General features: G+C 37.9%; 1 protein-coding gene across 1 annotated transcript in view; it reads left to right on the top strand.

Moving 5' to 3' along the window:
• Positions 1 to 27,617, top strand: part of ITSN2 (intersectin 2) — an 82,978-nt gene that overhangs the window by 26,946 nt on the left and 28,415 nt on the right. The window contains 19 exon segments of the mRNA XM_032683941.1: positions 4,139 to 4,231; positions 5,849 to 5,912; positions 7,699 to 7,862; positions 9,155 to 9,352; positions 9,659 to 9,755; positions 11,508 to 11,650; positions 12,656 to 12,719; positions 14,888 to 15,025; positions 15,114 to 15,199; positions 16,246 to 16,508; positions 17,192 to 17,341; positions 17,569 to 17,709; positions 18,520 to 18,607; positions 19,248 to 19,387; positions 20,310 to 20,390; positions 22,175 to 22,311; positions 23,973 to 24,418; positions 25,384 to 25,505; positions 27,273 to 27,448. Coding sequence (XP_032539832.1) covers positions 4,139 to 4,231; positions 5,849 to 5,912; positions 7,699 to 7,862; positions 9,155 to 9,352; positions 9,659 to 9,755; positions 11,508 to 11,650; positions 12,656 to 12,719; positions 14,888 to 15,025; positions 15,114 to 15,199; positions 16,246 to 16,508; positions 17,192 to 17,341; positions 17,569 to 17,709; positions 18,520 to 18,607; positions 19,248 to 19,387; positions 20,310 to 20,390; positions 22,175 to 22,311; positions 23,973 to 24,418; positions 25,384 to 25,505; positions 27,273 to 27,448 — 2,791 coding nt within the window.

Below are 27,617 nucleotides of genomic sequence, written 5' to 3'. Positions count from 1 at the left end.
GCCAAAGGTTCACCACTGCTCCATCAAGAAGATTCCCGCCTCTTGCCCATCCTGTGGTCAGGGAGGTGACTGTGAAGAGAGGACCCCTGCATCTGAGTTTATGATTCATGGATGACTTGCCATGAGTAAGGACTAGGGCTGTGAGGAAGGAAGAAGAACAGAAATATCTCTGGGCAAAATTAATTGGATCTGGTTTATGGGCAAGACATTTCTCAACCCTGGGACTGAAGGCATGTTAGTGCAAAAAAATGTTGAGCTAAACCAGGTAAGTTTAGATGATGCAAATTGAGTAGCAGATGTTTGTTTGACTCTCCCTGCAGCTTTGCCCTTCCAAGAAAAGGAGTACTCTTCCCTTCCTCACAGTTCAACGTGCCCAAAAGTTGGGCAGTGTGGTTTTTCTCAGCAGTTGTGCTGAGTGTCCATTTTTACTGCTTATGGAAGTTTCGGGAAACAATCACAGTGTTTGTGAAAATTGTAGCATGTTTTGATTGTGATCACATGGGAGAACCGAGTTTCAAAGTAAGTTTTGTCCGTGTAAGTCTTTATTTTGATGGTTTGGATTGTACTAAAGGCAAACCAGACAATTACTTTGGAGAATGGTGTCACAATGGGCTTTGTAGAATTGCCAAGACCTTGTGAATCTCATCGTTCCAAGTGTTTATTTCAGATAGACTGGTGTGGTATTTTTGCTCAATATTTTGAGGAATCTTAATATGATGCTTTCTGTACACAGATTTTACTTAATTGTATCACCAAATGTTGACATCAAAAGAGTAATGAGCACCTGGTTAAGCTAAAACTAAGCATTTGCAGTGCTTTAACCTTCCCTCTTGTGCTGTGCTCTTTGTCTTGTTTCTGTAGCTAGAAAAACAAGTGAATCCTTTAAATAAGAAGTGTGGGTGGGGTTTAACTGCCCTTACTGTGAATCTCTACCAGAACTATTGGGGTTTTTGTTTGTTTTTTTTTTTTTATTTTAAAGAAATATTTTCGTTGTCCAATGGTTATTAACCTGTATTCATAAAACAATGACCTGTTCTAGTTCAGGCTGCAGATGGCAGACGCTCTCTCTTAAGTGATGTTAGGGTAGAACTTACTTCAGGTCCCTGAAACGTTCTCACAATGTTCTTTTGATAATGTGTGTTTGGAATTATCACTTTCCCGTGACGGTACCTGATTGCACTGGCTCACAAGAACTGTAGAAGGTCGTAGAAGCACTTGTTTATATAATAATGTAGTTGTAGTCAAAGGTTTTTTTAAAGGAAATTTATACTTGCAAGAAATTTTGCGTTGTTGAGCCTGGAGAAGAGAAGGCTCCAGGGAGAACTTTTTGTGGTTTTTCAATACTTAAAGGGGCCCTATAGGAAAGATTGGGACAAACATTTTATCAGGACCTATTGTGACAGGAAAAGGGTTAATGGTTTTAAACTAAAAGATGGCAGATTTAAACTAGATGTAAGGAAGAATTTTTTATGAGGGTGGTGAAACACTGGCACAGGTTGTCCAGAGAACCTGTGGATGCTCCATCCCTGGAAACATTCAAGGCTGAGCTGGAAGGTGCTCTGAGCAACCTGACCTGATTAAAGATGGCCCTGCTCGTTGCAGGGGGCTTGGACTAGATCACAGAATCACAGGCTTGGGTTGGAAGGGACCTCGAGGTTCTAGTTCCAGAGGTAAAAGTGCACAAAATATTTTGTGTGCAAAAAATAATGAGGTTCTTGAGGAGTGTTAATGAAGGCAAAAATGAGAATGAAAGGTGAATGTAGATCTTGAATCACTTGTTGAATGAGACTTTACTAATGACCTGTAAGATTTTAATACATTTGAGACACTGCTATGTAAAACTTCAAATTTCATAGTTGGAGGGGAAACATAATTTACCAGATTGTATTCAAAGAGGTGTTTTGCTAAAATATATAAGAAGGTTTTCAAGATTGATTGCCATCTTCTTGCTTGATTTGTTACATACAAGTGAGAAGTTTTGCATTTCGATACATATGTAAACTGAAGTTGTTTTACAATGTAAGTAGGATTCTTTAGGGAGGCTGTGGTGATGGTCATAATTCTAATCAAGGAATTGTTACTGTATTTTTATTGCTTTGCAGCCACTGACCATGTGAATATACTGTAGTGGTCTTAACCCTTCAGGCATCAATTTTAAAAATCTAAGGAGCGTTGTAGCTACCTGCTTCAAAAGATGATTAAAGAACAGTATTTAATATAAGGAAAATGGGATGTTGTTAATATTTTCCATAAATGAAAAAAATGGTCAAGTTCTCTGAAGTTGCTACTGGCAGCTTTAGGAGCATTTCTTCGTCTTGTCCAGACAATGTCTATAAGCATAACCACATCATGCACTTTCCGCTTGTATCTTAAAATTAACACTTTAAAGAGATCTAAGTGCTACTCTAATTCTTGCCATTGGGTATGAGTTGTCCTTATTTGTGTATTACAGCAATGCTCTCACTGCCCATCGACTTACAGGCATCTGATTTAGATTTATTTCACTTTATTATCAGTATCTAATCTAGATTTATTTATACTCATTTAATCAGAAGAGAGAAGGGGGCAGGTCTTGAAGTGCAATTTGCCATGCAACCTGCAAGAAGACCCTTTCATTGAGGCCACAGTAAAAGAAAAAATTGGTATATCCCCAAGAGAGGGAAGCAAAACTCCAAACTGAAGTGTGTAGAGGTTGTATCCTAATGCCCTCACGTCTTTTCCGTCGGTCATCTCCCCAGTGAGTTTCTGATTTGTTTTGGCCTTTTTAACTATTTGTATTTCCCTATTAAGGAGCAAGGGTAAAGAATTAAATCTGTACACATGCAAGGAGAATGGCAGTTTTAGCAGGGCCTTCTTGAGAGGAGACATTAAGGGTTTTTTTGAAAATGGCTTTGCTTATATGGATAAAGACAGATGAGAGATGATTAACATTATTACTGTGCCAATATTGGCAAGTACGTCAGCTTGCAGTCCCTTCACTTTGTTCTTTGAAAAAAGAGTACAAAAAGCTCTTGAAATTAAAGCACTGAAATTAGATTTATGTAGGAAAAGAGGAAGCATTTTATAGTAACTTCCTTTCAAAGTGCTGTGGTTTCTAAGGCAAGTTGTTGGTATCTTATTAGAAGAATTATTTATTCCCTTCACTGTCTTTTAGTGAGCAGTACAAATACTTGAACAGATTAACAGTTCTTTGGAAGTAGTAATGCTCAGGAGAAGGTAATTTTAGAGATGTTTTGAAGTAATAACCTTTTAATGCTGTTTCAAGGGTTTCCATTCAGAATTTTGGCTAATTCTCACATTCATTGATATGAAAAATTAAATATTTGTCAAGAACTTCCCGACTGAAACTTCTTCCTACTTAAAAACCAAACCCAGTTATTTCTGGCAAACTGCTTTTCCTGCAAAGGACACACACCCTGACCTTTATGCAGCAGGTTGGAGCATTTCTGAAAGTCTCTCTGGTTCTGCCTGGTATTATCAGCACAGCTCTGTAAACATGACTATTCCCTGCAATTTCTATTTGCTGCCCTGAGGCTGCAATATTTTATGCTTTGTGAAGTATCAAAAAATGTGAAGTTGAAATTGTATGTTGTCTAAAAAAAAAAACCGACAAAACAAAAGCCCAGAATGTCACTCCTTTGTCAGAAAAACCCAACATATTTTTTTTAGCAGTCACAATTTTGTTTTTAGACTACTGACAAGACAAGCACAAGCCTTCTTGGCAGCTGGAGGGTGTTACCCCTCTGCACGAGAACCCGAGTGACACTGAATGCGATTTGTTTATCAGTGAACCAGGGGAGTATTTGGCTCACACAGGGTATGGTGAGACATGTGCATCCTGCCCAGGCTGCAAACAATCAGCAGCGACAGGAAACTGCTTTGCACCAGCTTTGAAGGACGACAGAGCTTGTTTGAAAGCCGAGGGTAAAGCAGTCTGGCTGAGGGATTGTCTCAGCTCCGCTTGCACATCTGGGAAGCAGGTTTGTGTTTCATAACGTCCTTGCCAAACTGGTAGGGGCTGGGTGTGTCCACATCTAACTTTGTCTCTTGAGAAGCCAAGCTTTTATTTTGCAAGCGACTTGCTTTATTTTTTAAAGGTTGTTCACTGGGAATTTTGTTTTGTTTTGGTTTTTTTCAGGAGGTCCAAACATATGGGCCATCACCTCCGAAGAGCGGGCCAAGCACGACAAGCAGTTTGATAGCCTTAAACCCACGGGAGGCTACATTACAGGTTGGTCTGAGGCTCTGCATTACACATTAACTTCTGTGTACACATACCTATCTTTGTAAAACAGTTTGAGAACTGCATCCTATTTCTAGCCCTTTGTTGTGTGACTAATAACCATATTCTTCAGGCAAACAGCCACAGGTTATTAGTAAACTTTACAAGCTTTCCTCTAAGGTCTGGCACAGGAGCACTATTCCATTAACCCTGTCACTTCTGCAGCTACCAGCTATGTGCTGTCATTCTGTCTGGTTTCAGAAACCAAAGAGTATCAGGCAAGATCTGTGCTTAGATGGGAGGCTGCCAAGGAGCACTTACAGTAGCTATTGTGGCAAGTGACGCCAGAGACACCAGAAGTGGCTCTCCTCTGTCTGAGCAGTGTTAGAGAATACTGTGCTGTTAGATATCTTTGTTTTGGAGGAGGAGGCAGCGAGAGAGATGCTGACAGCGTGTCCTTGTTAGTGACTGTTTGGAATTTATTACGCATTGGGCCTTCAGCAGGTTCTGGATACACTAAAGGCATTTTGCACTGCCCTGCTGTCAGTTCCAGTTGCATTCAGCTACTGGAACAACTGGATCATGTTGCTATGCACCTCAGAACTTGCAGGTTTTAAATGTAAGAATCTGCATGTGATATCAAGAAAACACTCAAGTTCATTGGTAAAGATGACTTAATTTAAGAATGCCCTGTTCTTTGTGTGTGGGCAGTAGAGACCAGCCCTGATTGCTTCTACCTGCCCAGCTATCTGCTAATGCCCTGTCTAGTTGCTCCTGCTTTTCCCCTTTGGGGGCTGGAAAGGACTGAAGAGAGTGGGAAATTGTCAGTTTGGAACATGCACATCTTCAGGCTAAGTGACAGCGCCTGGGAGGTTGGTGTTTACCTCTGGCTGAAAAACAGGCAGTTCTGGAAACTGCCTTTAGGCCACAACTGGGCTCTTACCTGCACATGCATCTGAAGGCATCATTATTTATTTGGCAAATGCTTGAAGGAAAGGGTTGTGTATAAATATAAGGGAAGAGAGAGCTGCAAGAATAACCTGAAGTCTTAGCTTTAAGCATCTGTAATTCACTCAGAGGTAAGCATAAACACCACTGTTTACAGCATGATCAGTACCAGTTGATGTGGAACTTGGTATGGGATTGCACAACAGTTCCCATTCCCTTCCTGAAATACTGAAATAGTGGGTGTTATCTGACAGAACAGATTATTATTTAGAACATGGTATTTTTCTAGTTTTTACTGGGGATAGAGGAGAAGGAAAGAAATAGCATGCTCATCCTTTCGTGTAAAAGTAATTGGAGCAGGACTAAATTTTCAGTCATTTTTACTTCTTTAAGTCTTGCGTCTTTTAAACTGTTGACAGCTATTGATTTGTGACCTGTTCAAGCTTTTACAGCTATCTGAAATCACTTCTCAGAGCGAGGATTGGGGATTACATGGTACATGGGTACCTGACAATCACTGTAAACAGCGTTAAAAGCTGAGGAAAAAAAACCCTGGAAAGCTTGGCATCCAGCGTGCTGGTTCCTTTTGAAAATCTGATCCCCCGAGAGAGTGCTGAGCTCGTCTTAAAATCTGTGTCTCTGGTGTAAAAGGCTGTCTTTCTCTCTTGTTTATCATAGGTGATCAAGCACGTACCTTTTTTTTGCAATCAGGACTACCAGCTTCAATCCTTGCTGAAATATGGTAAAGCATTCTTTACTGCTTGTTTTTCTTTTTAAAGATAGTTCTTGAAGGCTGCACACCTCCCATCTTTGGTATGTTGTGTTGTCTCACAGAGGCTTTCAGCAGTCAAGGTAGAAGTGTTATCTGAGTCATTGTATTAATTTTACTGAATTTAGAGGAAGGATTCAGTCCATGTGAGTACCAACACCTAATTAAAAAGTAGTATTTTAAAAATCTTTCTTATGATGTCCATTCAAATTGGATTGTATTGGACACAGCCCTTTTAAACTGTAAGTGCTTGAAATAGGAAAAAAAAGATAAATTACAAATTTTGTAGAGGGAAGGTCATTGTTAAGTCTGGTCTTTATATTTTAAATAATACAGAAAAAGAGGTTAAAAAAATAACACTTAAAATAGTGATATGGGAAAAATATGTAAATACTGGGTTAATGAATTGCTGGAGATACCAAACTGAATTATGTTTGAAATACTAGTAACCACTAAAATGTGGCAATAAGATTAAGTGTGGGAAAAATTACATGCTACTAAACTGGAAGTGGAAAATACACTGAAAGCAGAGGAGAAGAAAAAATCTAAAGCCAGTGAAAAGGTTAGTAGAAGGACAGTTGTAATACACTGTGAGATACCAACCAGTGCTGTAATACAGGAACTGGGAAAAGTGCTGTTCCTTGCAGCATATATGTGGTGATGGCAACACTTGAAACAGACGTTTTCTTCCTTGTAACTCCTCGGTCTTCACTGGAACTCTGTGTTCATTTTCGGGAACATGGCTGTTACCAAGACATACATGGGCTAAAAGGCACATAGTTGAGGCTCTTAATAATTAAGAACAACTCACTTGTGAAAGAATATTAAAGAAACTAACTAAATGCAAGTTAGTTTTTTCTTCAGACACATGTAGTAGTTAAGGTTAGAAAAGACTTCTAGGGTCATCGAGTTCAACCATCAACCCAGCACCACCACCATGTTCACCACTAAACCAGACATTTAAATGCCTAGAAAAGAATGCAAGGAAATTTTTCTGTGAGGCCTTGGGATTTTATGCTGAATAGTAAAAGAATGAAAGGGAAAATGTAGCTTAACATTGTCTGGATTTTTTTTTTCCTCCTTCCTAATTTTGTTTATATTCTTGAGCTTGGTCCTTGCATGCTTAAGTATTAATAATATTTTATGTTATTTGTCTGGTCAGAAATTTTGTGGCTATGTATGCACTGTTACATGAATTTCCTGTTGTATTTAAGTTTATTTGGAAAAGTGTCAAACACTGTGGATATCAGGCTTAAAAAAAACTCCTTATGCTGTTCATGAATTAATAAAGTTTTCATAGTGGTGTATGAAAGTGCCCTCAGCAGATTTCTGCATCCTCCTGCATCCTGTTTCAGATTCTTGCATTAATTCCTTACATTACCAACGTTAATTTAAAATAATTATTCTGGCTAGTAGCATAGAAAAAAGCATAGCAGAAGCTTGCAGTGGAGGCAACAAGTGTATCCACTGGGCAGGAGACTTCTGTTTTTCCAAATGTTTTCCTACTTTCTCAGGAATTAAGTATTTAAGATACAGCAACTTTAAAACTGAACTCTGGAGAAGACTGCAAAGTGGGTAGTGAAACTTCTTAAACTTCTGAGGGTATAAATGTCAAAAGTAGAAAATCAACAAATGGTTACAGCAAGTTTTTTGTTTTCCTGTGCATAAATAAATGTAAAAGCTTCTCGTTAATTAAAAAAGTTAAATTCATGTTTCTTCCTCATGGGCTTTTCTAATTTTATTTTATTTTGTTTTTAAGGACACTATCAGACCTGAACAAGGATGGAAAAATGGATCAACAGGAGTTCTCTATAGCCATGAAACTCATCAAGCTGACATTGCAAGGACAGCACTTGCCTGCAGTTCTCCCTCCTGTCATGAAACAAGCTCCAGTATTTTCGCCACTAATGTCAGCTCGCTTTGGTACTTATGAATATATAATTACTTAGTGTTCAGAGGTAAAAAACTACAGTTAATTGCAGCCAAATAAAAGCATTAATCTGGCCATGAAAGTTTAGTGAATCAGTGAAAAAAAACCCAGGATATTCCTATTTAGGAAATTCATCAAGTCACTTTCTTGATGTTTTTGATAATTTCATTCTATGAAGATGTTAAACAATAAAGAAAAACCTTCCATTGAATATTGACATGGGGTGCAAGAAGGCCATTCAGGTCTGCCATCTGACTTGCAGGCTCTGATTTTGTACCCATGGTCTTTTTTTGTCTCCCTCCTGCTCATTCACTTATTTATACATGAGGGTTTTGAAGTCAAATTTAGTCAAAGATCAACATTTTGGTAGAACAGTTATTTTACACATTTTTTCAAAGTGAATCAGATTGTCTGCTCTGGTTAAATGATTAACTGAACAGAATTACTTTAACTTTTATTCCTTTCTGATGGTATTTGGGCATTCAGTGCATGTTTGTTGTTATTTTGTTGTTTTGTAGAACAAAATTTCCATAACTTCATCTGGATTAAAAAATTGGTGCATACTTCCATGCTGAAATTAAATGTATGCATATAGTAATTACATACATGATTTAGAATGCCTGCCCTTCACTAATGCCTGCCCTTGTGTGTTTGCATACAAGGGCATGCATTTACAGAGAGCTGTGGTTGGCATGCAGTTACCTCCTGCTAACTTTCCATCATCTCACCTGTTGTCTTTCACAAGATTCAGCCAGTAATTCAAGTGCCCTTATTTTCCTTGGGCAGCTGCCTTCAAGAAACCCTTTGCTAAACATTGGCCCCTAAGGAAGGACTTTTCACCCTATGGATTCTTCCAAGGCTGACACTTGGAAGAGAGTTCAGAAACAGCATCAGCTTTTCCCTGTAGAGCATTGTCACAGCTTTTGAGGTGTGTTGTAATTCTCTTTCAGGGGCCAGATGGGGAAAGGTTTGTTGAAGAACGAGTAATAGCTGCAATTATAGAAAAGTAGTTCTTATTCTGTTGTGGAATACTAACTAAATCTACCTTGAGAATGAATTTGTTCATAAAGGTTTTTTTTCAATTCACATTCTTCAGTATATTTTCCCCTGTGAGCTGTCTTGTCTAAATTTAGAGAAAAGGTAGATATTATACATGAGCATCTATTTTAACTCACTGTATTCCAGACACGGGTTGCTTTGTGTAGTTTCTGCTTAGCATAAGGGACCCAATTTCATGCTGAAGCCTCTGCAATATTAAATCATGAATTATTGGATTTTGCTCTAGGAATGGGTAGTATGCCAAATCTGTCCATGCCAACATCTGTGTCTACGATCACACCATTAGCTCCCATGTCTCTGGCTTCCATGACTTCCATTCCTCCTTTGGTTATCTCTGCTCCCCTGGTGCCTTCTGTCAGTACCTCCTCGTTGCCAAATGGAACATCCAGCCTTCTGCAGCCTTTGTCCATACCTTTCTCTTCAAGTAAGTATAGAACAGTCCAGTACTCGCTCTCAGAACTGTGAATCTCATTTTCTCTATGGCTAATTTCAGACAGCGATGCTAATACATGCATGAGAGTTTAAAAAAACGAAACAAAAAACAACCCACAAATGGTGTTTTTTTCAAAGTTCAAGTGTTAATTCTGTTCTAACTAGTTAATCTTAACAACAAGACATTTAATTAGCTTTTCTTCTATCAAAGCCTTGAATGTTGCTTATAAAGCATTATCTTATACCTGGTTGCTTCACAGTGTCTTTGGGTTTATTTTTTATTTTTGTTTGTTTTCAGCGCTGCCTCATACTGGTTCTTTAGGTCCTGTGGCAGGAGGGTTTGGTGGTTCTAATATACAGAAGGCACAGTCTCTCATTGATTTAGGATCTAGCAGGTATGAAAGTTCAGTATATAAGTTGTGTCCTGCTCTTAAGTAGTATACCTTCCAAAACTTGGGGATTATTTCTGGTTTTAAAATATAGTCATTAAAAATTAGTTTATCTAATTTGACCTGCCAAGTCTGAAAATAGTTTTGGGGTTTTTTTTATATATATAATAAGTAATATTTTCAGTAAATCTGAAAAAAATATCTGAAGTAGATGAAGACTTGAAATGAGAGAAGGCGGTGCCAAAATATGAATATGGCACTTCAGGACATGATTTAGTGATGAATGTGGTGATGGTGCTGGGTTGATGGTTGGACTTGATGATCTTACAGGTTTGTCCCAACCCTAACCATTTTGTGAAAAAGAAGGAGATGTACCTCTTTAGTAAGTAGAAGTAAAAATTACCAAGTGGTTATAAAAGCAAAAGTGCATTGATGTGCTCATTCATTATAAAGGGCACCATGTAATCAGCAGCCATATAAGAATAGGATTTGTTATCAATATTTATGTGTGAATTTGTTTTATGAATAATGGAAGATAATGAATCTTGATAATAGCTGCTCTAGTTCACTAATTTTAGAGCTTTGCCATAGACAGAGTGAGGGACTAGGCTTATCTATCCAGTTGGGCATCCAGGAATGTCTCCAAAAAGACAGTCCAGAGGGCATCTCAGCCCCAGCTTAGTTCCATAGGGTGACTCAGAGGCTCTTGCACCCGTTTGCTGCCTGCACAGGGCATTTGGGGTGGATCTGGGCTCCTCACGTTAGCAGATGTGAGATGACTGTAGGCATGGTGTGTGCCTGGAATAATCCTTCTGGTTTTCTTTGGTGTTTTTTTTAATCAGAAAGCTTTCTTTTGGTGATGCTCTAGTGTTACTGTTGGCAGCATTTTCACCATCATATTGTCAATTCTCTGCAGAGGATGACTGTCCAGCATCCTGCCGGAAAGGCTTTGTTTCTATCACCATTCTCCGTCGCCTTGGATAACACTTCCAATAGTTTTTTACTTGACAGGGTAGGGGATTACCTTAACCAAGGCAGGCTGGATGCCCCTGGGTTTGTCTCATTTTCAAAGATGGGACACTGAGAATGCTGGGAGTAGCAGATGGAAGTTTCATAGGTATATCTGAACACTCCATCAGCACTATTCTGCAGAAACTAAATGAGTTGGAAAAGCTCCATTCAGCCTGTCATTGTCAGTAATAGAAGACGTAGAGATGGAATATGGTGGTTTAAACAGCATCAGAAGCTGCTTTTGGTTATGAGTTTATCAGGTGCATTTTTATTCTCATGCTTCTTCATTTACATACCTCTTAAAGTTACTTGGGCATCTGCCCAAGGCTTCACAGCCCTTGTAAACACTCCTAGGAAAGTTGAGATGTTTTCCTATGGTTTCCTATACTATAATTTGCAGTGGTAAAATGATGAATTTGGCATAAGTGCCTGTGATACTAAAGGAACAAGATCTTCAATTCAAGAGTTTCCTTATAAATATGTGTCCCTAGTTTCACAGTAAAATTCTGTATTTGTGATGAAAATATTTGTAGCAAGTTATTAGAGGTAAAACTTTGTGGAAATTGTTTCATATTATCAGAAAATGCTATATATCTTCTATTCCAAAGCCTGCCTACCAAGCCAAGTGACTTAGAGTTCTTTCTTTATCTCTTTTTCTCTTTTGGTTTTATTTTAATGTTTGGTTGGTTGGTTTCATTTGGTTTTTTGCTTTGTTTTTTTTTGTTTGGTTTTGAAATTATATTGCAGTTCAAATTCTTCCTCTAGTGCATCACTAGCTGGGAATTCACCAAAGATTACAACCTCAGACTGGGCAGTTCCTCAGGCCTCCAGATTAAAATACAGACAGAAATTTAACAGTCTTGACAAAAGTATGAGTGGATATTTATCAGGTGAGTATGATGTTTGGTATGGTTGGGAAAAAATACTGTTTTCTGCCTCTGGGACATCACAGGGTGAGGGATGGAATCCCATCTTGGGACTTGACTTACATATGAAATAAAAGCTGAAAGTGTTGATATTCAGACCTGTGCAGGAGAGAGTGGGTTTCAGCCAGCCAAGAAATGGAAATAACCATCAATTCATTGACTTGGGCTCTGTGTTAGACCTGGAGAAGCCAGATACACTGGGGAAGCTACAGCAGCTGTTGCAGGGAAGAGGAGAAACATGGCAGTGATGGGATCGAAGTAGAAGAGCCCAAGAACTAACCATAAGGCTGTGGAATTTAGCTCTGTAAAGTCAGCAGGCATTTTTCAAACTGAGACTGTTTCTTTTGAAAATGGGGGAAATTCGCAATCATTTTTGTGCCATGTGCTCCTATGTATCTGTGTTAGTCATTGCTTAGATACCTGGGTTTTATTTGGAATTTTTACAAAGTAATTTAAGGGAGTCATTCCTTCTTGACTTGCAGTGACATCTGTGCTGTGCCACAGCATTATGGTGGTTTCAAAAGACTTCACACAAAGTTAATATAAGAATGCTTTTTAGCTTGTTCAGTTGATTTGGGGCTGAAGGTTCCATCAAGCTGCCTAGAAGGGTATATGGTTCTTTGCTACCAAAGAAAGCTGACAGCTTTCCAGTGTGCTAGCTGAAGGTTTAGGTAGACAGTCAGCTGTGCTTTTGTAACACAACTGTGGGGATTACCATAAATATCCTTTTTTCATGTCAGCTTTCCTGTTAGGTCCTCTGAGTGAAAAAAATGTACACAAGAATACTTATATCTTCATTGTGTTCAGGTTGTAATGCCTGTTGTTAAGCCTGGAAGTAAAACCAACTGATGAAAATGGATTAGATTAATACAAAAAATAAACATGCCCCAGTTCATAACCCATTTTTTGCCTCGTGAATCTTTGAATGAAGTGCTTATTTTGGTTAAAATCTTTCACACTCTCACTAAGGATTTCAAGCAAGGAATGCCCTTCTGCAATCAAACCTTTCACAGACTCAGCTGGCTACTATTTGGTGAGTTTGGTTACTGATTAGAAATTCAGTGTGTTTATGGTGTTAATAGAAGAAATGTGCTTTATTAAATAAGAAATTATAAAGAGACACCACAGATCTAAAATCATAAACAGAAACTAAGCTGCTACTTAAACTAGTTTGTTCATTAGTTACATTTCCAAAAGACACTTTGACATAATTTTTCACTCTGTTTGTTAAAGTCCATATAATAGAACAGTTACTAATTTCAGTTTCTGATTCAGGGTTGCACTAGTTCATCAGAAATGAGGGTTCATTTATTTCAAATGTAGGATTCTGAAAACTAGCTTGTTAGCTTTAAAATATGGAGGAAGATTAAAAATTAAGTAACCCTTCAACCTTTTTGAGTTTTACTGTGGTTTCCATAAAGATACCTGCATACTGCACATTTGTTAGGACTTGCCTTTATTGTGGTGATAGAAGTGGTTACAGTTGTCTGAAGGCTTTTAATAATCTGCCCTGCTAGCCATGGTAGTCTAGGTTACACCTTCAGACATAACTCAGATGTTATACATAAAATTTAGTGGCCCAGCAGAATTCACAATAGCTTGGTGCTTTACATCTCCTCTTCAGCTTCCTTTCTTCCTACATCCCAAGACAGTCATTTGTCTTTAGCAGCAGCAAGCCATAATGTTCTTTTTATTTGTTCAGCTTGTTTGGTTACATGCTGCAAAGGTAAACAGGGAGTGTGGGTTGTATAGGTCAGCTCCAGAGTGCGGGGGAATAAAGCAGGTGTGTAGGGTCTGTTTTTCTCCTGGATGCGTATCCTGAAGGTATCAGTAGCCAATGCAAGGGGGTCTGTGTGCCCATGTAGAGAGGATTAACAGCCCAAGTTTCAGTTTTGCCCAAAGTAAGGAATTACTAATATTTTTATTGGGTGCTGTATTCATGGTAATTACTGTAATAATGGTGCTGTTATATGTGAATATTGGTGGTGTGTGAACATAACAAAAATCACATTTCATCATCTCCTGCTTTTGTTTTTCACTGTGGTTTATATGTGTGGGTGATGAGGATTGTTTTGTTTGTTTTGTTGTTTTTCATAGGGGCTTTTTTTTTACTGCTTTTTTTAGTGATTAGTTATTTTGTTAAGCATTTCACTCAATTGCAGTCTAAGGATACGTTCCAGCAATCTTTCTCAAAGATCTTTCTTGCCTGCATCTCTGGAACCATTTCATTGGTTTCCCACACACATACCACCACCCCCCAGTTGCATGGGAAACATTTTGTAAGCTGATTATACAGTCGCCTTTTCCTTAGAGGGTGTAGGTGATCTTTTTCCTACCCAATGAAAGGTACTCTGGGGCAGCTCATGTCTTCCCTACACTGTCAAGGAGACACAAAGGGGAAAAAGAATTCTATGCAAACGTTCCTGTTGTAGAATTTGATGTAATTTTATATAATGTTTTCTTTTGCTTTAAAAAAACAGTTAAAAAAGTGTTTTCTAGCATTTTGAGCTGGTTAAGAACAGTCCTGGATTCTCTTCCCAGTTCTTCTATTGGTGATGCAATAAATCAAGAGATATCTTTCACCCTTTCCTATCCTTTTTGCAGTATTTTTGGGAAACTTAATAAGAGAATTGGGATTGTTTAGCCTGGAAAAGGGAAAGCTTCAGGCTGACCTAATTGCAGCTTTCCAGTACCTGAAGGGAGCCTACAAGAAATATGGAGAGAGACTATTTGCAAGGGCCTGCAGTGAAGGGACAACGGGGTATGGCTTCAAACTGAAAGAGATCAGGTTCAGATTGGATATTAGGAAGAAATTCTTTACTGTGAGGGTGGTGAGACACTGGCACAGGTTGCCCAGAGAAGCTGTGGCTGCCCCATCCTTGAAAGTGTTCAAGGCCAGGCTGGATGGGGCTCTCAGCAACCTGGTCTAGGGGAAGGTGTCCATGGCAGGGAGTTGGAACTGAATGATCTTTAGGGTCCCTTCCAACCGAAACCATTCTGGGATTCTATGATCTGGATAACAGTACATTATTAAGAAAATGTTATCCCCTTCATCAATTATTCATGTTATTAATAGTATTTTTACCAGAACATTTCACAGGAATTCTCTTGTTTTAAAAATTACAGTAAATAGTTTCAGCTGTCACTTGTGAGGGATTGTGCTGTTTGTTCCTAATTGGTATTGCTGTTAAAACCCTGCAGGTCATTGGCTGATATTGATGGAGATGGGCAGCTGAAGGCTGATGAGTTTGTTCTGGCCATGCACCTCACAGACATGGCCAAAGCTGGGCAACCGCTGCCACTGACTCTGCCTCTCGAACTGGTACCACCTTCCTTCAGGTAATCACTGAGGGCAGTGAAACGTAATGCACTGAACGTAACTGTGCTGTTTCTCTAACAATGGTGGTTTGGGTTTTTTCCCCTCCAGGAGTGGAAAATATACTGAAAATATAAATGGAACTCTGCCACCTTACCAGCCTGTGCAGGAGGAGGAGCCACAGAAAAAACAGCCAGGTAGAAGAGGGTTCACATCCTTAATGTACAGGGCTGTTTCTGAAAGGCACTGAAAGCTATAGAAAGTGGAAGACACAATCAAATCTGTAGAGAGCTTCGTTTCAGGAGCTAAATCCCTTTTAACTTGGATGATAGGAAGGTTGTTAAGTAGATGTAGTCAGTGTGTTACGTCTAATAGAATTGAGCAGGCAGAAACAAGGGCTATTTTTAGCTGTAGGAAAGGAAAATTGTGCTGATTAATAATGTATTTTGGAAAATAAGTCCTTCACAGCCAAATACCACCATGCTACTGCAAATTTTTTTCAGTTGAAACTTCCTGGCATTACTTTGTTCTGGACATTCTGAAAGCAGGGGGTTCCAATGTAATTTAATTCTCTGAAAACTGGATGCAATTTGCACAAACACAGATTCTGCTGTTGACTCTATGATGCTACTTGCACAGGTCTCTGACATGCATACTGCGAGACAGGACTTGCCTCTCTTTCTGGCAGGGTGGTTGCTGGGGGCCTAAACCATTGTTTTGTATCTCTTTTTATCCTTGTGTGCAGTAATTGAGCTTGATCCTGTCTTGGTTTCTGATGCTTTTAACTCCAGGAGGACTTACAGGGAACACCCTTAAAAACTAAGCCCTTTGTGTTTTAATGTTTCTTGTACCTTGGAAAAATCTTTTTAACAGCAGACAGTCTTCTCCCAGCTTATAAAAGCTGTTCTTTTATGTTTTCCTGTAACATTCTTTCCTCTTTCATTTTTTAGACTCTAGAGGCTTTCCTCTAACATTCAAGTCATTTTTGTGGTCATTCGTAAACTGCAACTCTTTTTTTTCCTTTTTTTTTCTTTTTTTTTTTTTGTTTCAATTGGAATAGAATTAGGAAAATTTAGAGATATTTTTGAACAGAAAAATAATAGTTTAACAAGATGCTTACATCATCCATGACTGAACAACCGGAGCTTGCCAAAAAGTATCTATCTTTAGTGGCATAAGTGAGGTGTTTGTTTGAGAGCGGTGTTTTGCACAGAACAGGAATAACAACCTTTCCTTATTTTAGTGACATTTGAGGACAAAAGGAAAGCCAACTATGAGAGGGGAAATATGGAGCTGGAAAAACGCCGCCAGGTCCTGCTGGAGCAGCAGCAGAGAGAGGCTGAACGCAAGGCTCAGAAAGAGAGAGAAGAACAAGAGCGAAGGGAGAGGGAACGTCAGGAACAGGAACGGAAAAGACAACTCGAAATGGAAAGGCAGCTGGAGAGACAACGAGAGCTGGAAAGACAAAGGGAAGAAGAAAGGAGGAAAGAAATAGAAAGGCGGGAGGTTGTTTTCTTGAAATTATTTTTTATTGCTCTAAGGAACGTGTACAATCATACAGTATCCACTTGGCAGAGCATTCAGGATTTGAATGTTGCCTTTGGTTCTGTCCCCTCGCATGGCCACTGGCAGATGGTCTTGGAGAGAGAATGTCATTTGTGTCTGAAAACATTGTGTCTGTTATAGATGAATTGAGTGTTTGGCATGGGTTAAAGATTTTCAGATACTTCACAGAACAGATGAGATTTTCTTGGATTTTTGCAAAAATTTGTATTCCAAACGAGATTGTACTGAATTTGTAATTGATAACATTTTGACAGCTGAACTTGAGACAAATTTGCTACTACTTGGTGTCTCAGCACATGCATCAGACTTGTCTGTTTTATGTAGTTCTGTGAAATACTCAGAGGAGATTTCGAGCAGCATCTGTCAATGTGCTATTTTTGGGCAGTATTCCATAGCTACAATTAGAATTATGTAGCTTTTCTTCATCCAGGCTTGGGAGCATGACATGAAGAATCTTACAGGATCACTTCCTGCCTTCTTTGATGCTGATATAAAAGCACTTTACAGAAGACATTATGTTGTGTTGCTGTTATGCTGTTCAGAAATAGAGCACATTACATTAAATTATGGTCTCTCAGTTCTGCATCTCTGTTGTAATTTAAGGTAATGTAACTTTTGTACAGGCAGCAAAGCAAGAACTTGAGCGCCAGCGACGATTGGAATGGGAGAGAATTCGTCGCCAAGAACTTCTTAATCAACGTAACAGGGAACAAGAAGAAATTGTCAAGTTGACCTCTAAAAAGAAGAGCCTCGATCTTGAATTAGAAGCTCTGGTAAGACAGGAATTTCACTACACGTGTTGAAATATGGTAATTTAAACTATGCAAATCTTAATGTCTGCATTAATGGCCCACTAGGAGTTTCACTCTGTTCTGGATGAGGAATCTAAAGCAGGTATTTTGGGTTGTTTTAAAGAATTGATTGTGAACTGATCTGCCCACAGATTTAGTGAAGTGACTTTTTCCATATGTGGTATAATCTGTCTTCGATTTCTTTCTAGACCGACAAACATAAGCAAATCTCAGGCAGACTGCAAGATATTCGTAGCAAAAAGCAAGCTAGAAAAACTGAACTGGAGGCTTTAGATAGGAAATATGACCAAGGAATCATGGAAGTCAAGCAACTGCAACAACAGCTTGAGGTATGTAACTTTCTGTTAAGCTTGTAATTTTCCTGTACTGTATTCTATGTTTCCATAACACTGTTGATAATGCTTCCCCATAGGGAAGAATAGGGAATCAGTTGGATTATAGTGGAGAGAGAAATAGGCAAGGCTGTCAGCATAGCAGAGGTTTTTAGCTTATGTGTGGTGCTAAAGAAATGATTATATATAGTACAGTGAGCTGATAATTAAATGAGAACAGTTGTCAAAACCGCAGCTGGTCTTTTGTGAACTGATTAAAGAGACTTCTCTTCAGTTATGAGTTATTTTATGGCTCCAGACTCAAATTTTTATGAGGAGTGTTGTCCTGTATCCATTACAAGTTAATCTTTAGGCTGAATTACCTTGCTGCTCTTTTTTCTTTTTTTTTCCCCCTCTCTTTGAATAACAAGACGTAAATTATTTCAAATCAGTTGACTACCATGAATCATCTTGTACTGTATTTTTATTAATGCTTTTGCACGTCAGGGAAACATCTTTTATTTTTGTTACTGTTTTATGTTAGGCTTAGGGCAGTCAACTTAAATGGTCTCATGATAATATTTACACTTTTAACATGTCTGTTAAAATTTCTTCCAGCTGTGTTAATGCTTTCAGGTCAAAAGCTTTAAATTTTAATATTATTTCTATTAAGAGTATAGAGGTCATTTTTTCCTTTACCCCATTATGGTAACTTGCATCCATGTTTCATTAATATGAGTTGAAGTTATGTTTGAAATTTCACCCATTTTTACTTGCTGATTTATAAATAATATTAAAAATTTGTCATGTTCCCTTCAATATCTACAGGATTATCAGAATAAACTAATCTATTTGGTTCCTGAAAAGCAGTTGTTAAGTGAAAGGATAAAAAATGCTCAACTTGAAAACACTCAGAGTAAGTGCCTGCAAGTGAATTCTCTTCTGTTTGCACTGCTGACTTTTCATCTCTTGTAAACAAGTCTGAAGGATACAAATGTGTTAATAACAGTTTCACTTTTATATCTTTTCAGTTAAAGCCATTGTATCATCTACATTCCATTTTTCCCCTCATGTTCTAGATAAGGGGTAAACAAACACATTTTTGCAAGAAAGCTTGCTTGAAATCTTGCTTGCAAGATTTTGCTTGAAACTTTGTCTTGAAAATCTATGTATACAGGCTGTGTGGCCCATAGTATTAAAATTCGTCTGTTTTTTGGTAGTGTAGACTCAAGGGAATTAATTCATGTAAAGTTGACATTGGTCTTTACATCAAACCACACTGAAAGTCACTGTCTAGAGAAGTTTGCTATGAATTGGTCTGATATTAAAAAAACCCACACCCAAATTGCAAATTACTCTGTATATATACCATGTAATGCCTGTATGTCTCAGTTCAGTGTTGGGGCCATTTCTTCTTCAAGCTCTATATGAATAGAAAGGTAAATCAAGGAATTTTTATGAGGAAAGAGGTTGGGAATATGCTTATATTAGGAAAATAATGAAATAGTTAGTGAAAACAGAAATTCTTGTAAAATTGCTTGTCTTTCCTTATGCAGGTGCAGGAGTCGGTTCAGTGACCAAGAAGTCCATAGAAAAGGAAGAATTATGCCAAAGACTTAAGGAACAATTAGATGCCCTTGAGAAGGAAACTGCTTCTAAACTTGCTGAAATGGATGAATTTAACAGTCAGCTTAAGGTACGTGCATTAGCTAAATATCTTACACCTGTAAGCATTATATTTTATTTCTTCATCCAGTCATAAAGATTGATGCCACTTCTACCAGGCTTCCAAAAAGCTTTCCCCAACTTCCAGTGTCAAATAAGAGTTACCAAAAGTCTTGGAGTAAATAATGCAATAAAAATGCACTTAAATCTATTGCTAACGTACTAAAATATGAATCTCTTGCTAATCATTGCTTTGCATGACTCAGCTGTTGCTCATGCTCACCTTTTGCCTTCTAGAGTTCTTTTTGATTTAGAATTAAAGTTTTTCAGACCCTTGCGAATTCTGTTCTTACATTATGAGGTCGTATTGGCTATTATTTTTGAATTGTGCACTGAACATTTAACTTTTATTAAAAGAAGCACATGTTTGCATATTACACTGTACAAAATCTGTTTGCAGATTTAGGTATTATCCAAAGATCACCTAATCCTTAGGTATTATCCTAAGGCCTAGGCCACCTATTTGTGTAGAAGTTAAGAATTATTGACCACTGTCCTTGAAGGTTTTTTTGTTTCAGAGGCCACTCTTGCCTCGTCTAAAACCTCAGGCACCTCTCACAGGGTAACATCCACTTAACTTTATTTACCAGCTTACTCCTGGTGGCACCGATGGGAACTTTTTCCTTAAGTAATGGATTAATGATGGATCAGAGTGAGAGCTCTGCACTCTCCCAGTTAAAAAAAACAAACAAAACCACACAAAAATTTGTAAACATTTAAGGAATTTCTTTTCTTTTTAGAAATGGCTTCATACATCATGCTTTTTTAGTTACTTGTTTATTGCATGGCTTGCTGTGTTCAGTGGCTGCATCCACAATTCAGTCTTCCCTCAAATATGTTTTTCAAAATACAGTGCAAAGATTAATTGGCTTTTTATCTACCTTATCTTACAGTGTGAGAATATGGATGATTCTGTTCTTCAGTGCCTTTTGTCTCTGCTAAGCTGTCTCAACAACCTCTTCCTCTTACTTAAGGTTATTTTCTAATCTTTGGCTTTTTTGTTTTTTTAATTATTTCGCAATTTTTCTCTGCTTACCCTTTCTGTTTAGTTGTACAACTTCTATTAAATACATTTTCCTAATAGACAATTGATAGGCTGTTTTCCTTTCTGCTAGCTTTTACATCCTCTTAAAGACTTAACATTTTCTTACCTGCTTAGAAATCCAAACTGCAAAATACTGATAGCAAAATATTGACTTTTTATTTCTTAATTAACTGTCCACTAAATGGTTTTACCCAGGTATTTTTCTTCTTAGTTAAGGTAATGTGAAACAAAAAAATATTGTCTCAGATGAAAAGAGTGTCCCCTCCCACTTTTTCATCTGTTGCTGTCTCCATATATCCATGCATCTGAAGCTGTGAGTCAGGTGGATTCTTATCCAAGTTTAAAAGTATAGAAATAGCATCAGTATGCAGATTATGACATATGACATGGCAAACACAATGTTGTTAAGCCTCCAGATTAACCCAGTACTAAAACCTACTTGCTGTCTTTCTTCAACACTGCTTTTGTCTGCTGGGGTCAGAAATCTGACTTTGAGAATAATTTATGAGTGGAAAAAAAAGTCAGAATTACTTTACTGAGCTTTTCATTTTGCATAAGGGCTTTTCTGTCCTTAAATCAAAGATATGAGAGTTTTTATAATGAAGGTTGGTTCTGAAGCAACCCTGAATTTTTATACAAAATGAGAAGAAAAAGCATTCTCAGCTGAACATGTTTGGGAGGAAATTGCAGTCAATTGCTTGATTTAGTTTGTTGCTACAGAGACTTTCACTGACACAGCAATCTTGTTATCTTGCCTTTGTCATGTAAATTACACAGTATCTCTTAGGCAACATGATTATTGACAGAGCTGCACATTGTAGTGGGAATGGATCGTTCTTAATTGCTTTGTTTGTATTTATGAGATTGATCCTGTTGCATTGCTCAATGTGTATCAGTAGGATTATTAAGAAAAAACACTCTATCTTACAGATGTTTTGTAACATGGTGAAGTACAATCTAAAATAATTCTATTATTGTTGATTTATTTTTTTCTTCTGTAAATTTAATTATTCCAAGGATTCATGCTGATGTTTTGCTCTGAAAAACGGTTGTTATCAGAGGGAGGTGGAATAGGATTTGAAGGATGTGCTCAAAAGAAAAAAAATTAAATTGCGAAGTTTACAAATACAGGAGAACTCCAGTCAGAGTTAGTGTCTTTAAGCTATGGCTTCCCACAATGGTAAGCCTGCTGGGTAGTTTTTTAAAGTTTTTCTGATTTAAATATGGGACTGATCATTCAGAAAGCATCACAAAGTCAAGCCCCCCACTGCAGGGATGTGTTCTCAACTTTATGGTACTGTGTTGGCTTTCAGCTGAAATCTGCCTCCTTGTAGTTATTTAAAAAATCTGCCTCCTTGTAGTTATTTAAAATATGCTTCACTGCCTTCTCTGCCCTTAGATAATGTTGTGTTTGAACACTTAGTTTTGTGTCTTCCACTCTCCTGTTGTATTTGGCATTTCCAACAGGTGTATGACTGGAAGGGCTCTTTGAAAGCATAAAATACGTCACTGACTTTGCAAACCTGCCATCTCCATTTATCCTTCTGTTGATTTGATTTTCTTTACAGTGACCTCCAAGGACTGTTAATAACTTAATACTGCTTTGGCCATTTGTATTAAAACTTGGTTCAAAAAGCATTAAAATGCCTGGATTGCTTTTCTCAAAGATTGGCTTCATTCCCTTTGATGTACTTCATTGTGTTCCCTCCCTAGGACCTGAGAGAAAGTTACAGCACACAGCAATTAGCCTTGGAGCAGCTCCACAGGATCAAACAGGACAAAATAAGGGAGATAGAAAAAAGAAGAACTGAACTTGTACAGCAGAAGAGACTGGAAGATGAGGCTGCAAGGTATCATGGCTGAGTGTACCAGCATTGCAGTTTTTAAAGCAAAATAATGCTGTAGTGACTTTTAAGATATGTGTGTGTGTACATATATATATGTATTTGAATGCAAAAATACATCCTGTTGGTTGCCTAGAGGAAACATTTTATGTGGACTACCACTGGTGCAAGATGGTTTGAATTTCCTCTTTCCAGTCTGTTTAGAAACGAAGATAAAAGCAAACTTTGTAATTCAACTTTGATGTATAAATAAACCAAGTAGTCACTTTTTAACTATTAGGATTTTTAGTACCTTTAGTAGATAATCTTCAGACATTTAAAATTCCTCATATATTCTGTCTTGTTTTAGTGGCCTCCAAACATCTGACTTTTCCTTGAAAGCACTTCTGACTGAGCAGTTGCCAGGTTTTTGTCACGTATATCCCAGCAGTTGTGAGATTGATACTTCCTTAAGGAAGGGCATTGACTGCTTAATTCCTATGCTAGTCTGGAAAGCTGGATGAGTGAGCAACCTGTAAATTTTAAATTTGGTTCCTTTTATAGGAGGGAGGGCAATGAGAAAACTCAATTCTGTTTGAGAGGATCATCCCTTCTCTTACACGTGTCCTGGTTTTGCTCAGCCCAGTCTTGTATCAAGCACTCAAAATCTTACTGTTCTCAGCTCCTAATTTCTCATGATCTTACTCCAGACTAGTTTTATTTTGTTTGGCTGATTAAGAAACTAGTTTTTAAGGTTTGATTCTGTCTGTCTTAAGATGCCACTCCATTTTTTCCCCTCTCTCTGGACCTTCTGCTATCAGCTACCTATTTTGTGTTAGTTTTTTGGTTGAACACAGCTATGTGATAGGGTAACAACATCACTGCACAGCTTCTACTAGATCCTGCCATGTGCTTGGATGCACAGTAAAATGCCCATCAGGGAAGTGGATCTCCCACAGTGAGTTGATGAAATGGTCTCATCTAGACATGGTCCCTCCTCAACAACCTCCACAGAAGGTGGCCCAAAGGGTTAGGTCCTTTCTTTTCTGAAGAAATGACAGCTACATTGCAATGATTTTTAATCATGTTGAATTGGATAATAACTTCTTTAGACAGCTGGGGCACAGGATAGCAGCTAAATAATTACAGAGAATACAGTCAGATTTTCAGATTCCTCTCTGCTGAAGAGTGGTCATGGCAGGAATAAGGGTATTGCAACTGCTGAAGGCAAATACTTCCAGCAGCAAAGATCAGTATTCAAAGGCTATTTCTATGTATGTATCTGCATGAAATTAATCTGTTTTGAAATGATTGTTTCCCATCAGGAATTTGGATAGGATGTTGGTGGGAAGCCTGAATCCAGCTTGGTTCAATTAACAGATCAATTCTTGCTCATCAGGATGCAGATGGGCAGAAGTGCTCGTGAAGGCATTGCAGAAGTAACCCCTGTTACTTCTGTGGCAACACAGAACTACATTCTGTACCAAGAATTTTAATCCATTTGTTGTTTTTATATGGAATATACTGACACTCATTAAGACCAAGCACAGTCTCCTGTGGAAGAGCTGATTGCCCGGAGAGCAGAATGATCAAGACTGAGCTTTGCTGACAAGTGCCATCAATTAGGAACACAATCTCATTCATTTTTATGTGAATGTTCTCTTACCTGTCTCGTTCCTTCCTTTCAGGAAAGCAAAACGGGAGAAGGAGAACCGGTGGCAGGAAAATATTCGAAGGGAAGAGGAAGAGAAAAAGAAGCGACTGGAGGAAGAACGGATGCAGGAAAAAGTCCAAGAAAAGCTGAAAGCTGAAGAAGTACTTGCTCAGATGAGAGAAAGGGAAAACAAACAACAGCTTCTTGCAGAGGAGGAGAAAAGTAGACAAGCCACAATCCTGAGGGAGGCAGAACAACAAAGGCAGAGGCAACTGGAAGAAGATAAAAGAAAGCAAGAACAAATAGCAAAAGAAGCTGAGGAGAGGCGTAAGCAGAACGAAGAAATGAAAAAGATAAAAGAAGCAACCAACTCTCAAGAGATGGAGAAACACACTTCTAAAATAAACATAAATGAAAAGTTTGCAGATCTTTTGAAACCAACAGAGGGTAAAAGTCTTAAGCCACCCTGGAAAAATGAAGGTAATCTTAATCTGTTATATTTCTGCTTTAATGGGTTTTATTTTCCAGAGTGTTATTTCATTCTTCATATGTATTATTGTTAATGTGATGTCGTGGCAGGCCTAGACATTGTCTAAGATATAATTTAAAAAACCCAAACCAGCGATGTTTTGCATCTATAGTTAGTTATAAAACATCCTATTAACTTAGGTTACTTTTATCAGTTTTCGACACCTATGACTGATGACAAATCTTCCAGTGATTGTGGTCAACAAATCACAGATACTAGATAGAGTAATATTTTTGACTTTTTCTTAAGGCTTGCACCTTCTTTCATTAAAAAAGAATGTTAATATGGAGGTTTTTGTTCAGGAATGAGAGATGGGCAGGTAACGCTCAGCAAAGTTATTTATTAATAGTGAAATCTAGTTTATTTCTGCATTACTCAATGCCTCATTAAAAAAAACCAAAGAACTGAATGACTAGACCTGTGGGACTTGGAAAAACAGTGGTTTAATAATATTTGCACTAAAGGCAATTTTGATTAGTTTCATCCTTCATAAGTCCTTGCCAATTTTTATTAGCCACTTTTAGCACTTTTATCACTGAGTTCAGCAAAAACCAAATTAGAACAGGGCTGAAAAATATTTGCATACCTCAGCTATACTTTGTAAAACATTCACTGTTAGTAACTCATTGCAGAACAGAGATGCAAAGAAAATATAAACCATGATATTTTGCTATTTTGGGTTTCTAAATAAAATCTTCAGACATGTTGATGAACACTTTTTGTTGCAACAGTGATATCTTTTCAACCTGGAAGATTACGATGGTATTAAATGAGACTCTATTAAAGCACTGGCTTAGCCAGTGGCAGCCACAGAGCAGACTGGCAAGGAAAGATGAGAAGATAAATGATGGGACTCCAACTAAGTGCTTGTCTTTCAGCTACATCAAAATGGTAACTGGTTTTCTTATCCTTCCAGGCAATGCAGTTAGTGTTGCAGAGTCCAGGAATTCTGTTGCCTTGGTAAATTACAGAGCGTTGTATCCGTTTGAAGCAAGGAACCACGATGAGATGAGCTTTAATACTGGGGATGTAATTCAGGTAAGATTTGCCATTCACATCTAAATTGCAAAAATGACCTTGAGATACACAAGGTCAGAAGGGTCAAAAGCATTGTGTTGATAAATTTTAAAATTTACTTAAAATTTAAGTTGGATTGCTGCTTTTTTTTTTTTAAATAGATGAAATTATGATTAGTTCAACCAGAACATTTCTTTGAATCTTACAAATCCTAAAGATGCTGAGAATCTCTTTAAAAATAACCATAGTGAATGCTAAAGATAAACTTTCTAAAATTAGTAGACTCGAAATGATGTAGTTGTTGCAGTTCATTGTACATGTACAAGTTGGCTTGTAAGTGTCTGCTTGAAATATGAGCACAGTAAACAGAGACATGAATTATTAATTAATGGCATTTGAATTAAAATCAAACTAGTTATTTAACAAGTAGATGTTAAAGGCTCTTCTGAATTTTAATACTGTTTTCCAGTATATTCTTAACATAGATTTCTGCCACTCTAATCAAACTGGTCTAGTGGAGGGTGTCCCTGCCCTTGGCAGACAGGTTGGAAACAGATGATCTTTAAGGTCTCTCCCAACCCAAACCATTACGATTCTATGATTTTCTTGCTGACTGTCCTTTATAAATCCTTCCTCAGACAGATACCTATAGTAATTTATTCAGTGTCCCTTCTTTGTAGCACTTTCCTGGGTTCAGCTGAATTTGCTATATATAATATTACAGCAGGACTGTAAGACTGAAAATGCCTTGTGGCATCTCAGTTGAAATCTGTGTTATTTCTTGTAATTCTATCACTTGGCAGCATACATTGTCTTGAAAGCCTGTACCTTCAGGTGAATGTGTGAAAACTGATTTACAGCTGTGGTAATACAATTAATATTTATATCTGATGTATAAGTACTTATGGTTCCTCCTCAGTCAGACTAGAAGTGATATAGGTAGGCGATAAGGGAGAATTACAAAGCAGTGTGGTACAAAATATTAAAGTGCTATTTGACTATTAAGCTTCGGTTTAGCAATGTTAAACCATTTATTTGCATTTTCATACCATTGAAGCCTAGAAGAGGGAACAAGAGAAGAAGGTTTTGTTTTGACTTCCTTCTCAGCTATAATTGTATAATTTAAGTACTGGTGCCTGATTTCAGAAATGGGCTAACAGCTACCACCTCCTCCTCTTACACCGCAAACTTCAGCTAAGCTAACAAGCTGATAGTATTTTGAGCTGCTAATTTTTAGCCAGTTTTCACTAAGTGGCTAATTTGCAGCATAATAGAAGCTTCAGTATTGCTGTGAATGTTTAAGGATGCTCTATACTTAATCATACAGTAAACAGCAGCACTTTTGGGTGTGTTTTGGTTGCAGTCAGCTGGCACAGTTAATTATATCTATAAGCAGAATGGTTGTTTCCCTGCTCTGCTGGGCTCTCCAGCCATTGCCTGTGGGCTGCACATTCAGCAAAACACGACACAATGCACTATAATTTTTGGCAAGCCAGAGTGGCTCCAGATACAGTACAAGATCCCCCATGTGCATGTCTGGGACCTGTTTGGAGGAATATAATGTCTTTGAGGCCTGTCTCTACCTGTATCTGAAACCAGTGTGGCTGCATCATTACTCTGTTTTGTGAACAGGGCAAAATCAGCTCAGTTCTGAAAGGGGAGAATGAAAATGCTGATCCTTGTGTGAGCACTGCTTAGTTCAGTGCCAGCAGGTGCTGACACACCAGGTACCTCATTTGTTTCATACTGCTCATTCTGTTTCCTTTTTATTTATCCCCCTGTCCATAGGTTGATGAAAAAACTGTCGGAGAGCCTGGTTGGCTTTATGGGAGTTTTCAAGGACATTTTGGTTGGTTTCCATGCAATTATGTAGAAAAAATACCAGAAGGAGAAAAAGCTTTATCTCCTAAGAAAGCCTTACTTCCTCCTACAGTATCTTTATCTACTACCTCAGCTGCTTCAGAGTGAGTTTTTGTTATGCTTGTGTTGAAATTGCTTTTTCTAAATTTGGCTAGTACATAGTGTGCTGTATAGTTTCACTTGGTGTTTGTTTTTAAAATATAAAGGCATAAAACATATTGAAGCACATCCTTAAAATTTCCAAGCTAAGACTTTTAGGTGTTTGATAGTCTG

This window comes from Chiroxiphia lanceolata, chromosome 3 (assembly GCF_009829145.1).
Source record: "Chiroxiphia lanceolata isolate bChiLan1 chromosome 3, bChiLan1.pri, whole genome shotgun sequence".
NCBI classification, from domain to species: domain Eukaryota; kingdom Metazoa; phylum Chordata; class Aves; order Passeriformes; family Pipridae; genus Chiroxiphia; species Chiroxiphia lanceolata.
The sequence above is the reverse complement of the archived record's forward strand: the minus strand, read 5'-3'. Positions and strand labels throughout refer to the sequence as shown.